This window comes from Taudactylus pleione, unplaced genomic scaffold, assembly GCF_031769625.1.
Source record: "Taudactylus pleione unplaced genomic scaffold, aTauple2 ptg000041l, whole genome shotgun sequence".
NCBI classification, from domain to species: domain Eukaryota; kingdom Metazoa; phylum Chordata; class Amphibia; order Anura; family Myobatrachidae; genus Taudactylus; species Taudactylus pleione.
The window spans coordinates 18,484,041-18,500,300 of record NW_028284443.1 but is presented as its reverse complement, the minus strand read 5'-3'; the positions used below and the strand labels follow the sequence as shown (position 1 = coordinate 18,500,300).

General features: G+C 44.8%; 1 protein-coding gene across 2 annotated transcripts in view; it reads right to left on the bottom strand.

Moving 5' to 3' along the window:
* The window catches only part of ASZ1 (ankyrin repeat, SAM and basic leucine zipper domain containing 1), a 210,218-nt gene that overhangs the window by 18,597 nt on the left and 175,361 nt on the right, over positions 1 to 16,260 (bottom strand). For both annotated transcript variants that reach the window (XM_088456208.1, XM_088456216.1), the window contains exons 9-10: positions 13,867 to 13,923; positions 7,592 to 7,704 (exon numbers count right to left, since the gene is read on the bottom strand). In XM_088456208.1, coding sequence (XP_088312334.1) covers positions 7,592 to 7,704; positions 13,867 to 13,923 — 170 coding nt within the window. The remainder of the gene's footprint in view (positions 1 to 7,591; positions 7,705 to 13,866; positions 13,924 to 16,260) is intronic.

Below are 16,260 nucleotides of genomic sequence, written 5' to 3'. Positions count from 1 at the left end.
AAATTTGACAGGACTACTTATTTTCATCCCAAAAACTGCTTAATGCTATTCTTCACCACTTGTGCAAAGATATTAATCAGAAGATAGACACACCTTAAGTACCCCAAATAGCTTTATTAGGGCTAATCGGGGGCATGTACATTGATCCCCAATGTTAGTGCATCTTTTAGGGGGTGTCAGTCTGATTTCCCCAATTCTGAAAGCATTTTTCGCCTGTTTTGCATTCGCCAGGTTGCGGTTTCGAATCTTTTGGAATTGAATACGGTGAATTGCGGGGACGCGCACAATAAGTTTTCGCACCTACAATACACGATGTAGGCGAAAAGTCCGGCATGTAAAAAAAATAATAAAAAAAAGGATAAAAATACAGTAGGCTGACGTTTTCTGGGCACCTCTATGGAGCGTGAGGAAAAAACTTACAATGTTGCAGATCACGATGCCCCATTCTGGAATGGTACATTCTAAATGAATGGCCCTCTTAGGGTGAAAGGAGGCAGTTACTGGCAGGGGGAGCGTCTCTAAATAAATGCACTCTCTCACAATGTTATTGTTAGTAGAAAAATTATTATTGCAACAGGTATCTTTATTAATAAATTTTTTATTTAATAAATTTTTCAAAACATGACGATAGACATTGCTAAAGGACATTACACATGGTTTTATGGACTCAGGGCCTGATTCAGAGCCGGACGCTCTGACCAGAGCGCTCGCTCTGAATCAGGGCCCTCCTACCTAAACTTGGAGCGGCCTCCTGGCCGCTCGCATAGCTGTGGGTGACCACCCACAGCATATGCGAGCGGCCAAAAAGATGCTCACGATGGTCAAGACCACCGCGACCATCGGGCTTGCGACGAGACCCTGCGGTAGGGGTCTCGGTGACCGCAAGCCCTGGAGTGATTTTGGCTCTATCAGATTTTGGCTCTTCCCATGGGAACGCCTCCATCTGGCAGCCACGCCCCCGGCCCGCCCACCAAAGGGGGCGTGCTGTCAATCAACATCGACAGCACGCCCCCTTTGGTGCGAGACCCGGAGCGACGGCTTCCCTGTCGCTAGCCGGGTCTCGCGCATGCGCACGACGGAGCAGCCTCCGTCGTGCGCATGCGCACTAGGGCACCATCGACCCGCTTGTGAGCGGTCTGAATCAGGCCCTGATTCAGAGCCGGACGCTCTGACAGAGCGCTCGCTCTGAATCAGGGCCGTCCTGCTCCTTTTTTGGAGCGGCCTCCTGGCCACTCGCATAGCTGTGGGTGACCACCCACAGCTATAGCGAGCGGCCAAAATGATGGTCGCGATGGTCAAGACCATCGGGCTTGCGACGAGACCCTGCGGTAGGGTCTCGCTGCCGCAAGCTCTGGAGTGCTTTTGGCTCTATCAGAGCCAAAAGAAAGCACTCCCACTGACATCACTAGTGATGTCAGTGGGGCCGGCCCCAGACGGTAGGCGTTCCCATGGGAAAGCCTCCGTCTGGGCAGCCACGCCCCCAGCATGCCCACCAAAGGTGGCATGCTGTCAATCACCATCGACAGCACGCCCCCTTGGCCGTCGTTATTCGGTCTCGCGTCTGCGCACTTGGGCAACATCGACCAGCTTGCGAGCGGGTCTGAATCAGGCCCTCAGATCATTAGAGACTGTAAAAATATAACTTTCAAAATATACAAATCAGAAAACCAATCTCAGTTTATGCTCACCTTCATAATAGACCATGTGTTCTTAGTCCATGAAAAATGTAATTGAAGCATATAAAAACACAAATCTAATCTAATATATTATGTGCCATGCAATGAGAGATTGCAAACATTGCAATTGTTTTCCAATTTCTAAATGGCAAAAAGTTTTTGGCTGGTAAAAGTCTTCTGTAGCTTCAAAACAGACCTTACATTTTATCCAGTACAGAATATTTCATCAATGTGAATTACAAAAGACTCTTATAGACACCCCCCAGCTGGCATGAGTGCAGCATTAAATTCCATCTGTTAAAACGTGGAATAAAATCCTATACTAGCATACTGGGTTTGTTCAAAAGTTAAGATAACAGACTGTTTTGAGCCAAAAGCTATCATTTAGGGATTGGAAAGAAAACCACAAGTAGTACTATTGAATGTAATACAGTACTAGTAAAACATTCTTTTAAAAGGTATCACATAAGCGAATTATTCGTTATTTGCTGTCTTCATAAATGTTTTTTTATTAATAAAATTATACAGATTTGTTTTATTTTTTAAATGTACTTGAGCAGCCTCTTATGCTGGGTACATGCTGGCAGATATATTGGCTGATCAATTGATCGCGCAATATATCTTCAATGCGTCGGCTAGTTTGTACCAGCGATATGTCTAAACGACATTGGGCCTGATTCAGACCCACTCGCAAGCGGCTGTCCGCTCGCAATTGGGTCGATGTTGTGCACTGCGCATGCGCACGACGGCGGGAGCTCCGTCGTGCGCATGCGCCAGACGCGACGAGCTAAGGACTTTCCTTCGCTCGTTGTGTCTGATCAAAGGGAGCGTGCTGTCGATGTTGATTGACAGCACGCCCCCTTTGGTGGGCGTGCCTCCCAGACGGGGGCGTTCCCAAGGGAACGCCTACCGTCAGAAGCCGGCCCACTGACATCACTAGTGATGTCAGTGGGAGTGATTTTGGCTCTGATAGAGCCAAAATCACTCCGGGCCTGCGGTTGAAAAACTCAACCGCAGGCTCCGGCTCGCAGTGGCGATGGTCGCGATGGTCAAGACCATCGCGGACATCAAACTGCACGCTCGTATAGGCTGTGGGTGGTGACCCACAGCTATACGAGCGTCCAGGAGGACGCTCCATAATTATGGAGGACGGCCCTCATTCAGAGCGTACGGCTCTGAATGAGGGCCATAATTCACAGATACATCGCATCAGCTGTTCTGTACAGCCTATGCCCAATATATCTGCATATATATTGGGGCATCGTGCTGTGCGTACACTTGCAATAGAATCCGCAGGAAATGGGGGCGCAACACGCTCCCTAGCCAGTGGGATCCACTGGCCTGATGACAGATATATCTGTAAGGTGTGTACCCAGCATGAGCCATTAACAAATGGTTGTTTACTAAACAGATTAACTTGCTTAATTTATATTTTAGTGTTACATAAATAACTACTGGGATTTTTGTTTTATAGCTTCGAATATGTGATCACATTTTTAATATGTAGATCTACCTAACTGAAAGTTGTTCAACTACATTTGTCCCAGAGTTATTTCAAGTTAGCTGGTGATGGAGCTCTTCTCCACAAGAGTTGTACAGTGGCATCACAAAGATATGCAAGTTGGACCGCTGATGCCACTGCATTTGCTGAATTCAGAACTCTTCACAGCCTTGGAGCATTTTTATACTGAAAAAGTTCAACAACTTTTGACATGAAGAAAGGTCAACAATGCCCACATAGCACGTAGTATTCTAATGTTACTCAAAGGGGTCAATCCTATTAGGTGCAAATTGCTATTGTCACTTCGAATTCGCATAGTGAATTCATTTTGCAATCCAATTAGCAACTCGCACTGAATCAGACTGATTTTAAGGTTAAAATGTCGGGACACTGTGCTGAACCCCTTGGACTCCCCCCCCAATGACTAATTAGGCATTTGGAAGTTTCTAATTAGCAAATTTGGCCAATAATTATATGTGATTTTTTTGGGTGGTACAAAAAATTTCCACAAATTACCCCAAAATCTACTTTTTTGTTAGTTTAGGCACCCCAAATTAAATTACAATAATTTTCCATTTGAAAAATAATTGTTTTTATAATTTTTTTTTAAATTTTTCAAGGTGCCCTCAAAATCACCCTTTCCTTCTTTTTTTTTTGCATTTTTCATTTAATGCGTTTGAGATTAAACTAAAGTTTTTTTTTTTATCATTTTCTTGCATTTAAAAACAAAAAAAACAAAACAAAAAAAAAAAACCACAAAGCAGCCAGTTGACACATTTTAAAAACATACAGTACCTTCCTAATGCCCACAAACAGCCTTATATACGGTCCAGCTAACAAAATTATCCATTTTGGGGGGGTCTAGGATGGTCTCCCCACATTTTAATGCATTTCTCGCAAATCTCATTTGGCAGTCAATTCGCACCCCTCGGCTGCGAGTAGTGAGAGTTGGCATTCTTAATTGGATGGAGAATTCTCAGGAGCGCGCTTCGCTGCGAAGTGTGTGAGTTTCAAGAAACAAACTCGCTACTCGCCATTCGCACCTAATTGGATTGCCCTAAGACTATCATGGGGTTCAACGTGTGTCACCCAAGAGACGCAAACACCAATAAAGTAATATCACCAGCCATTGCTGTTGACCAAGCCTTACATCATTGTAAAAGGTATTGGGATTTAGTAGTCCGGTAACTAGTGTTTAGTGCTCTGTTTTACTGACAATATTAGAACTCTCTACTGTCTATATGAATGATGTGGTGTGATAGCATACAACCCAAAACAGTGGTTCATTTGATAGGTTTATTTAGGAATTTCTGTTGTACTTGGTCATTAGCCGAATGTCATTAAATTGATACAATTAGAATTTCTGTTCATTATACACTTACGCTTTTAAGTGTATGATGAACAGAACAGGGGCTGAGTGGCAACTTTTAGCCTGGGGGGGTAAATGCATGCAGGCGGCCCGAGAAACGTGTAGCCAGGGTGCCCGAAGAACGTGCGCGCTACGCGCTCCCCCCCCCCTCAAGTGTTCCAGGGAGGAGGCGGGTCCATATGGGATTATTGTAAAGTAACAAACATTAGCGGCAGCCCCGTCATGGTGCACATATGCAGTGCCCCCCTGTGCCCCAGGAGAGGACCCCCTTATGCAGGCCTCCAGTAGTGCCCCCAATAGTGATTTCCCCCTTATGCATTGCCCTTTATACAGTGCCACCAGTAGTGGTCCCCCCTGTGCAGTGCCCCTTGTGCCCCCAGTAGTAAGCCCCTTATATAGTGCCCCCAGGAGTGGTACCCCCTATGCAGTGCCCCTTATATAGTGCCCCCAGTAGCAGTCCACCCCCCATGCAGTGCCCCCCAATAGTGGTAAGCCTTATGTAGTGCCCCTTAAATAGTTGCCCCAGTTGCAGTCTCCCCCCCTATGCAGTACCTCCAGTATTGCCCTTTTTTTATAGAGCCCCCAGCAGTGGTCCCTCGATGCAGTGCCCCCAGTGGTAGTCCCCTCCGCTCTATGTAGTGCCCCTAGTAGTAGCCCCCTCCCCCCTATGCAGTGCCCCTAGTAGTGGTCCCCTCCTCTTGTAGTGCCCCCAGTAGTAGTCCCCCCCCTTGTATTGCCCCCAGTAGTAGTAGTCCCCCCCTTGTGCCCCCAGTAGTAGTAGTCCCCACCTTGTAGTGCCCCCAGTAGTAGTCCCCCCTTGTATTGCCCCCAGTAGTAGTCCCCCCCTTGTATTGTCCCCAGTAGTAGTCCCCCCTTGTATTGCCCCCAGTAGTAGTAGTCCCCCCCCTTGTATTGCCCCCAGTAGTAGTAGTCCCCCCCTTGTGCCCCCAGTAGTAGTAGTCCCCACCTTGTAGTGCCCCCAGTAGTAGTCCCCCCTTGTATTGCCCCCAGTAGTAGTCCCCCCCTTGTATTGTCCCCAGTAGTAGTCCCCCCTTGTATTGCCCCCAGTAGTAGTCCCCCCCCTTGTATTGCCCCCAGTAGTAGTAGTCCCCCCCTTGTATTGCCCCCATTAGTATTAGTCCCCCCCTTGCAGTGCACCTCCAGTAGTGGTTCCCCCCTTGTGTCCCCAAGTAGTAGTAGTCCCCACCTTGTAGTGCCCAGAGCAGTAGTAGTCCCCCCCCTTGTAGTGCCCCCAGTAGTAGTAGTCCCCCCCTTGTATTGCCCCCAGTAGTAGTAGTCCCCCCCCTTGCAGTGCCTCCAGCAGTGGTGCCCCCCTTGCAGTGCTCCCAGTAGTAGTGGTTCCCCCCTTGTAGTGCCCCCAGTAGCAGTCCCCCCCTTGTAGTGCCCCCAGTAGTAGTAGTCCCCCCCCTTGTATTGCCCCCAGTAGTAGTAGTCCCCCCTTGTATTGCCCCCAGTAGTAGTCCCCCCCCCCCTTGCAGTGCCTCCAGTAGTGGTTCCCCCTAGTGCCCCCAGTAGTAGTAGTCCCCACCCTTGTAGTGCCCACCCCTCCCACAGTAGACACACGAAATTAAGAAAAAAAACAAAAAAACACTTACCTGCATCCCCGCTCCCGCCACCTGCTCCTCCGTCTGTCCTTCCCGGGCCGGGCTGCTCTGCATTATGGGAGAGACGTCATGATGTCATGTCGCCTCTCCCATTGCCCACTACGGGAGCCGGAAGATGGAGTGGCTCCTGCAGTGGGCGCAGCAGCAGCTAATGAGAGTCTGATAGACTCATTGGCTGCTGATCAAAACACACAGCTGCCGGAGCCGGTGGCTGTGTGTTTGTCACTTGTGTAGCGCTGACCGAACTCCGTCCGGCCAGCGCTACACACGCGGTGCAGTCTGTGTCACAGTGACACAGGCGGCCCGCATGACGCTGCGGCCCTCGGGGCACATGGCACCCTGCCCCCCGGCCCAGCCTGTCACTGGAACAGAACAACCTGGGTTAAAAGACCATTTAATGTTTTGTCTTACCCAATGCATTGTGAACTGCATACAGACCGGATCAGTCAGTCTCTGCTTTACATAGCAATTTAGACATCTGATAATATCACATATACAGTCACTCTTTATGTAGTACAGTGTTTCCCAACCTCAGGGCCTGATTCAGAGCCGGACGCTATTTGCGCTCGCTCGTTCAGAAAAAGGGGGCGGCTATTTAAATTGTCTCTTGACGCCTTTATGTCTGAGTGAGCGAACGAAACATGCTCTCGCTATTTTGTAAAGACGCCCCCTGGCCGCTCGCATCCTACGCCATCTCCGCTATTTATTTGATTAATCGAGTACATCTGAACTGCTCGCAGTGCTTGTGGTAGGATTTTCCTACCGCAACCATGCGAACAGTTCAGAAACAACCAAGTGACGTGGTCGATGACACTGCTTTGTTAATTATGCACACCCTTAAAACGCCCGTTTTGACCGTTTGGCACGCCTGCGTTCGGATCACCACTCACCGTTTTCAAGCACCTTCCCCTGTTACCACCCACAAACGCCTCATCCTGTCACTCAAATTAGCAGGCACTCGCTATTTTGCGAGCGCTCGATTTCCGACCGCAATGACTGGTTGGCGCATGCGCATTACGACCCATACGCAGATGTGCAAACATCGCTCGGAGCGAACGAGCGGCCGCTTACGAGCGGCTCTGAATCAGGCCCTCAGTCCTCAAGGCACACTAACAGTCCAGGTTATAAGGATATCCATGCTTCAGCACAGATGGTAAATCAAAATAACTGAGGTTTGTCACCTGTGCACAAGTACAGCTATCCTTAAACCCTAGCCCGTTCGAGTGCCTTGAGGACAGAGATCGGGAAACACTGAAAGTACCTAGACAAAATCCTTGTATCCCTTCTTAGTTCATTAGCTGTAAGAATTTTTTTTACCAAGAAACAATAAAAATGTATTTGCCTCACACTTCTCATCTCATAAATATGGTTAAAGTCTCATTATGTTTGCGCTGCTACAAAATATAGTATGAGGGGTTACCTGGATTCTGAGCTTGAAAAATTTGTCAACATTTCAAGTTTTGTTGCTTCAACCTGGATCTCTTTCACTGCAGACATGATTTTCTTACAGTCCTCTGTATCTGTAACTCCAGCCTGTGTTCAACAAACAGCCACAAAAGTATGGTGACGGGCATCCCACCATCAAGCAAGAATGCACTTGGAATGCATAGAAGTGACAGCTCTAAATGGAATCTACACAAATACTATTTTATACTTCGTGACTAATGTGTGCCTAAGAAAAACAATTCATCAATACGCCATGTTTGTCACAAGGACTAAAAAAACAAAATAAAAAAAACCCCTATTAATCAACAAAAATCACTATTACAGTAATCTGCATTGTTTAGATCAGTGGCACCCAGCTTCTTTCTGCTTTACTGTCAGATTTATTAGTTTTTAACCCTGGTTTCAAATGCTTTCTGATATGTTATTACAGATAGATGCATCTTAAGCTGGATCCACAATATTTTGCAGATATGGGTGACAACTGTTTAGTGTGTACGCAGCACAAGTGTCCGACTATCGGTCAAAAAACAGTTATTTTTGCTCCCAATATAGTGAGAACTGCACTCACTGTCGTTCACTTTGTTTTGGTATTGTTCAGAAATGCAGTGTGTATGGACCTCGGCTATTGTCTAGTGTATAGAGGACCTGATTCAGCAAGGATCGCAGATGCGATAACAATAGCGATTAGGCATGCAGTCTCACTGCGATCATATGCCGTCGCAGCACAACATAAGGACGCCCACTTTACCCTACACACATCTGTAATACTTAGCAAGACTGCGAAACCATCGGTAACATCTAGTACCATCGCAGTCTCATGCACACTTGCACAAGGTCAGACCTTACTCAGAAATTGCTAACCTTCCGGTACGCAGTGAGAGGCTGCCTATGGCATCGCAGTGGATAATTTATGCACACCCCTGGAACGGCGTTCAAATGCACTTGCACTCCTGCGTTTCACTGACCACCCCCCGTCACCACTCCTAAATGTCATTTCCTACCAATCACTCTGCGATGGGTCTTCGTATCCAGCAGGAGTGTTTGCACACGCGCGCTGCAATGCATACACCATACGCAACAATCGGCCGATTGTGTGCGTAATCACAGTTGCGATCCTTGCTGAATCAGGCCCACAGACCCTATATCCGTGGTGATTTGGGATTGACAGTATAGTTTACAAATAAACGATTATTGGGTAGTGTGTATGTTGCACGCAGGGCATTTTTTTAAATCTGTGTTCAACTGTATCTGTATACGAAGCACAACAGAACTTCGCATAGAAAAAAGCAGCGGCTGCTGCATCATAGAACTTCGTATACATAATTAGACTCAGTCGCACACAGATCTACAACTGTAGCATATAAAATTAATCAGTGCAGTCTCAAAAGACTCAAAAAATACACTGGGCACAAGCAGAGTCGCACAGGACCTAGCTAACCGAGAGCGGCTGTTTGGCAAGACTGCAGCAATAATGTATTAGGACACATCTATATCCCACCAAGAGCGGGAACCTTGAGATGGCAACTTTGCCATCCTGTAGGTCTCAGTATCATGGACAGGGGAACCCTGAAACTCCGGTCCATTACACCAAGAGTAACAAAAATGAAAATACACAATTGACACACTGAAATTAGGTGGACACTGTTTTTGGTGATTTTTTTCAACAGTTTAGTATATAAGAAATAACTATCTATTTTCTGATCTGTTGAATCCAAATAGGGAAGAAAAAAATCTAAAATCAACAGAAATGACCCACCTGCTCACAATGAGTGACCGTTGCAAAATGATCAAACTGTTGTTAATGTGGACAGTCCTTTGCCACCAGTCAAATACAGTCATTTCCCACACTGGCCATATATGATTGGATGGTCGTCAATAACCTGACTGATATTTTTGCAGCTAAGTTATTAGAGGTGTGCAGGCAAGAGTACAACGCATACTGTATTTTCAAACATTTCCTTTAAATGCCTAAAATGTAACAGTTTGGAGATCTTGCACAAGACAACAATTATAAAATGTAAGATCTATAAAATCTTCAATAACATTACAAATCTTTTACACTAAACAGAACATTCCTGTTGGAAAAAAAATTAGCTAATGCCATACAGCCAGGAGAATTTGATTTATGTGGTTGCAATTTAAACATCACACTCAAAACTTGGCAAATGTATTTGCATTTTTCCAGTCAATGTATGACAAAAAGTAAAAATATTTGAGTTCTGCTGGTACTGCATCGATTACTGTATCATAAACCATGTTCACTCTTATTAGAATAAATGATGATTATTATATCCCATGATCATTTACAGACCCAGTAATTGTATTTAAATTACTAGGCAAAGTTAGTCTAAAGTCTGCCAAAGAAAATAACTGAGCCGAACATCCAATTCGCTTTACACAGTTTGTAGAATAAGATTAGTTTTCAGAGATTCTTAACCAAGGAACATAAGACTAAAATTCCCTAATGTAAGTATTGCAGCTCTCACTTACTAAGCATAACTTTGCCTCTAAACTTGGAAAAAAAACAAAAAACAAAAAAAAAAAAACTATTCAGCAATAACTTATCTAAACATTAATGAATACAAATGAAACAACTGATTTTACCACAAAATAACTGTAGCTCTATCCACAAAGTAATAAATACTTTAAACATAACCTGACTGATTCATACTTTGTCACACTAGTAAAAGCAACCTGGGCATTGGCAAGTAATGTATAGCTAGTAAGTCATTGACATGTACAGCCATGGCCTAAAGTTTTGAGAATGACCAGTATTGGTTTTCACAAAGTTTGCTGCTTCAGTCTTTTTAGATCTTTTTGTCAGATGTTACTATGGTATACTGAAGTAAACTTACAAACATTTCATATGTGTCAAAGGCTTTTATTGACAAAAACATTATGTTTAGGCAGAGAGTCAATATTTGCAGTGTTGACCCTTCTTTTTCAAGACCTCTGCAATTCACCCTAGCATGCTGTCAATCAACTTCTGGGCCACATACTGACTGACGGCCACCCATTCTTGCCTAATCAATGCTTGGAGTTTGTCTGACAAACTCCAAGCATTGATTAGGCAAGAATGGGCGGCCATCAGTCAGTATGTGGCCCAGAAGTTGATTGACAGCATGCCAGGGCGAATTGCAGAGGTCTTGAAAAGAAGGGTCAACACTGAAAATATTGACTCTTTGGTATACCAAAGTAAAATTACAAGCATTTCATTACGTTTATGCATAGTAACATCTGACAAAAAAAAAGTCTAAAAACACTGAAGCAGCAAAGTTTGTGAAAACCAATACTTGTGTCATTCTCAAAACCTTTGGCCATGGCTGTAGGTGTGTATGCACAATATTTAATGCTATATGTGTAGTCTGAAAGTAGTAATTATTAGTGTTAAGAATAGCATATACAAGGATCGAGGTTTCTAACAAGCTGCTCAATGGCTGTCAAGTCATTGCTGGACACCATTTAATTGTCTATTTAATAAAATATAGCATGCTCAACAAATTCAACCATGTTTCTCATGTTACAATTTATAAATCATCCACTCTGCAAAAAAAATAAATAAATCCAGATTTTAGCATATACCATGATACAAAAAAGCCACATACACACTAGGCGATTTGCTGTTTGAACGATATTGGTGAAAGATGTCACTTGTACTTTTTGTAGCGCAGGACAAACAATATTGGGTGTACACACTGATAGATCTCTTTCAGTGAAGTCATCCTGCCACATCTCTGAAAAGGCAATTCTTGAGGATATCGTCCAAATTGGCCTGTATATACGGACGACCAAAGATATCGTTATCGTCCAGTGGGAGCGCGCATCGTTGGTCGTTCATTGCATACACACGGAACGATATGAATGATATCTTTATTGTTCAAAGATATCATTTCGTGTGTATGCCCCTTGAACCCTACAGAGAAAAGCACATGATGTAGCATATAACACATGTTTGTTTGCAGTCCTAGGGAGCTGCAAGCAAAAATCCATGAGTCAAGAGGTACTGTAAGTGCAGCATATAGCCACAATTACTCGCAACCGAGAGTACTTTATGGCTAATTGAATCGACCCCTATGTGTTTTCGATTTTTAACAGCAATTTACTGTAGGTTTAGTGAACCACATATCTAATGAGAACTTGTAGAGTAGCTTCGGAAAGATAGAGGCCCTGATTCAGAGCCGGACACTCTGACAGAGCGCTCGCTCTGAATCAGGGCCGTCCTTCTCTTTTTTGTAAAGCGGCCTCCCGGCTGCTCGCATAGCTGTGGGTGACCACCCACAGCTATAGCGAACGGCCAAAAAGATGGCCGCAATGGTCAAGACCATCGGCTTGCGGCCACGAGACCCTACCACAAGGGTCTCGTCGCAAGCCCTGGAGTGCTTTCGGCTCTATCAGAGTGATTTTAGGAGTGTCCTGCGCTCTGGATTTGAGCCTTAGTATGTTAAGGACCTGCCTGACAAGAGGTTACCCGGATATGGTGGGCAGGCCCATAACCTTGGCCAAGATTATGCCAAAAAACTCTACTGTATTGACTGCAAAATGTATTTATGTATAATCAGTTAATTTGGAGTTGTGTATTTCTTCTTTGTGTATATATTAATGGTCTCCACAGGTAGCGCCTCCAAATTTATATATATATATATATAATATATATATATATATATATATAAATGAGTGTGCAGTCTGAGGTCCATTATCTTTGTAAACTAATTAGTGCCTTGATTTGCACACCTGGGAATCCTGAGCCACTTCCCACTCAGACTAGCACCTCTACTACATTGGTTATAGCATGGAGTCTGGCAATGTAATATGCACACCAGTCAGGGCACAATATGGGTAAGTCCTGCTAATATTTAGTCTGTGTAGTGCAGCTTTGGTTCATTTTTGGGGTGTGTCCCCCCCTATATTGCTTTGCTGGTCTGCTTCAGGGCACCGCAGTATAACACATTTTCCTTTAACACATCTTAATACCTCACTGTCTTTCTTTTATATATATGTATTTCACTTTTTTATTTTTATTCTTTATATGCGGCCAATGGCTGCTCTTAACACTTTACTTTTCTTATTAGAGCGGTGCCTTGGGGTAGTTTAGCTGAGCTAGTTTGGGGGTGTCCTGCACTCTGGATTTGAGCCTTAGTATGTTAGGGACCTACCCGACAAGAGGTTACCCGGATATGGTGGGCAGGCCCTTAATCTTGGCCAAGATTATGCCAAAAACCTCTACTGTATTTACTGCAAAATGTATTTATTTATATATAATCAGTTAATTTGGAGTTGTGCACCTGTATTTCTTCTTTGCGTATTATGGGAGTGTCACGGACGTCTCAGCTGCGTTCTCAAATGCAGATCCACAACTATAGAGGCCATGTTGAGAGAATTTTCCGAAGGAGACACTGCGCCAGCCATAGGATGTTGTAAGTGGAGCATTTACAACCGCTGGTGGAGTTTCACTGTCCACGAGCACTGAAAGTGGGTGACTCAGAGCTTGCAGAGACCACTGTACACTAGTGAAAGGCTGAAATTAGTATTTGCATATTACCACAGCTACATTAGTGTCCACCTCTGAATCAGGTCAAGTGTGTTGCATTTTGGATAGAGAGCATGGGCTGCTACATTGAAAGATCATACTGTGCATTCATGAACCATTTTATTCACTTGTTGCATATTTTCACTGAATCATTTGCTGCCTTGTTCCAGACTCATCAAGTGTGCACATATTTCTCTGGATATTGTTCAGACTTGCTTGTCCAGCTTTCCTATTAGGTCTCCATGCAATAACTTTTTAATGCTTGCCCACTGGTTTTTGAATTCTGTGCCAGATTTCTATGTTTTAAAAGAAGTAGGTCTCCGTTTACTTTAAATTCATAGACCCAATATTATGTGTATGAAATTACTTATTAAAAGAATATTTCTCAGGTAGCATATGACTTACAGTATAACAGTGATTCTATGGAAGCAGCTCTCTTAGCAGCTGGTCTATTTGGCTCCTTTAAGATGTTGTTATATTTGAAGTCCTGGTGAACATCTTTTCTCTTTCAGGCAGAATTGGTACTTTTCAAGTGTTTATCACCTTTCACTTAGTCCCTTTCTTTTAAATCTAAGGGTATTCAGTCTGTGGCCCATTAGTATAGTGTATCATACTATACAAGAATGTGCATGTATAGAAATGTAGTATTCCAATTAAGACGCACCACAAATATTTAAGGCCGTGCAAGTATATCAATTAATTATGATTTCAGTAAAACATACCTTTTTAAGCTCAATTTCCTCCAAACATAAAAGCTGCCTTAACGTTACATCATTTTCCTATAAAAATTGATAGAAAAATTTACATTTACCTAATAAAGAAGTAGATATTGGCATGCACTATAATAATTTCTGAGTTGTCACCCCTTAATGGCCAGATAAATTAAGAGTTATGGTAGACTTACCTATGTTAAGTCTATTTCTTCGAAGTCCATAGGATCCATAGGAATACCATGGGGTCTGTGTGGTTGGAGTGAACCAGGCACCAAACAGTTAAGTTTTAGCTCCTAGGATGCCTCGGTTCTCCACCACACATACCCCACCCCCAGCCACAGGCAGACAGTTTTGTAAACAAGCCCAAGGCAGGAGCAAGAAAGAGGAGAAGGAAGAACATTACTCTCAAAAAACACTCCCATAAAATGAAGAAATCAATGATCCAAGAGAGAAAAATACCCATTGAGGCCTGGTGCGTCAGGGTGGGCTCCCTGTGGAACCTATGGAATTTGAAGAAATAGAGTTAACAAAAGGTAAGTCTACCATAACTCTTAATTTCTTCTTCAGGGTCCATAGGATTATCCACAGGCATACCATGGGGATGTCCCATAGCAGTTTCTCTAAGAGTGGAGACGCTCCTGATCAGAAAAGAGAATCAGATGCCCAAAGGAAGCATCCTGAGAGGCAAAGGTATCAAAGGTGTAGAACCTGAGAAAGGTGTGGACAGAAGACCACTTGGCTGGCTTGCACAATTGTTCAGCAGAAGACCCACGTCGAACCGCCCACGAGTGTTGCACAGACACAGTAGAATGAGCTATAACCCTGTCTGGAATAGGAAGATCAGCTTGCCTAGAGGCCTGAGAGATTGTCATGTGAAGCCATCGAGCCAGAGTCTGTTTGTTAACTGGCCAGCCTCACTTGTGAAAGCCATATAAACCACAAAAAAATAATTTGATTTCTCCAAGGAATTAGTACGATTCACGTAGATCCGAAGAGCACGAACCACATCCAAGGAAGCTTCACCTGCAGAAAGATCCAAGGACTGGAAGGCCACAATCTCTTCATTCAAATTGAACCAGGATACCACTTTAGGGAGGTACCCAGCCCTGGTACGGAGGACTGCTCTGTCTGGATGAAAGAGCAAAAAAGGGTAAGCGACAGAAGAGCGCTGCTAAAATCAGATACCATGCAGGCAGAGGAGATAGTGAGGAAAAAGAACGTCTTCGCAGTCAGCCACGAGGTCTATTGAGTCCAGAGGTTCAAACGGAGGAGCCTGTAGAGCCCTGAGAACCAAAGACAAATTCCACTGGAGGGACAACAGGAGGTTGAATGTGGAGGACACCCTGAACGAATGTTCTGACATCAGGCAGGGGAACAGTGCTTTGCTGGAACCAGAGCAGAAACCTGAACTCTAAGGGAGGCCTGGCGGAGACCAAGGTCTAACCCAGCCTAGAGAAAGGCAAGCTGGGAGAAAATAAAAACTGTAGGGTCATAGCCTCTGGGGGAGCACCATTGGAAGTAAGAGTGCCAAACTCTGTAATAGATGCAGGCTGAAGCAGGCAACATCGTCTGGACTAGAGTGAAAGAAACTCTAGGCTCTTAAGAGGGAAGACTCAAGAGCCACGCTGTCAAAGACAGACGAGGTAGATCCTGGTGCAGGAAAGGGCCATGCGTCAACAGGTCCTGCCGTAGAGAAATTGGCAAGTCTATGGAGAGACTCCGTATGTCGGTGAACCAATGTCGCCTGGGCCAGACCGGGGCTATTAGTATCACTGTGCCGCCTTCTTGCTTGAATTTTCGAATGACCCTCGGGAGGAGGGAGATCGTAGGAAAGAGGTATGCAAAATTAAAAGTCCCACCTCGCAGCCAGAGTGTCCATGAAGACAGCTGAGGTCTCTGGTCCTTGACCCATACCTGGGGACCTTGTGTTTGTGAAGTGAGGCCATGAGGTCTACGTCTGGCAGGCCCTATTTGTCCAACAGGAGTTGAAAGACCGCCGGGTGGAGAGCCCATTCTCTGGCATGTATATCTTGTCTGCTTAGGAAGTCCGCTTCCCAGTTGGACTCCTGGAATAAACACTGTCGAGATTGCTGGGAGATGACCTTCGGCCCAGACCAGAAGGTTTGCCACTTCTCACATGGAGGCCCGAGTTCGCATGCCTCTCTGATGGTTGAGGTACGCTACTGCAGTTGCGTTGTCGGACTGGATCTGGACCGGTCTGCCGTGGAGGAGATCTTGAGCCTGAGTGAGTGCTCGGTACACTGTTCGAAGCTCCAGAATGCTTATGGGCATCCGACTTTTCTGAATTGTCCACCGTCCCTGAAAGGAATGATGACCAATTACCACACCCCATCTGCGAAGACTGGCATCCGTCATGAGAAGTTCCCAATCTGAAATCCAGAA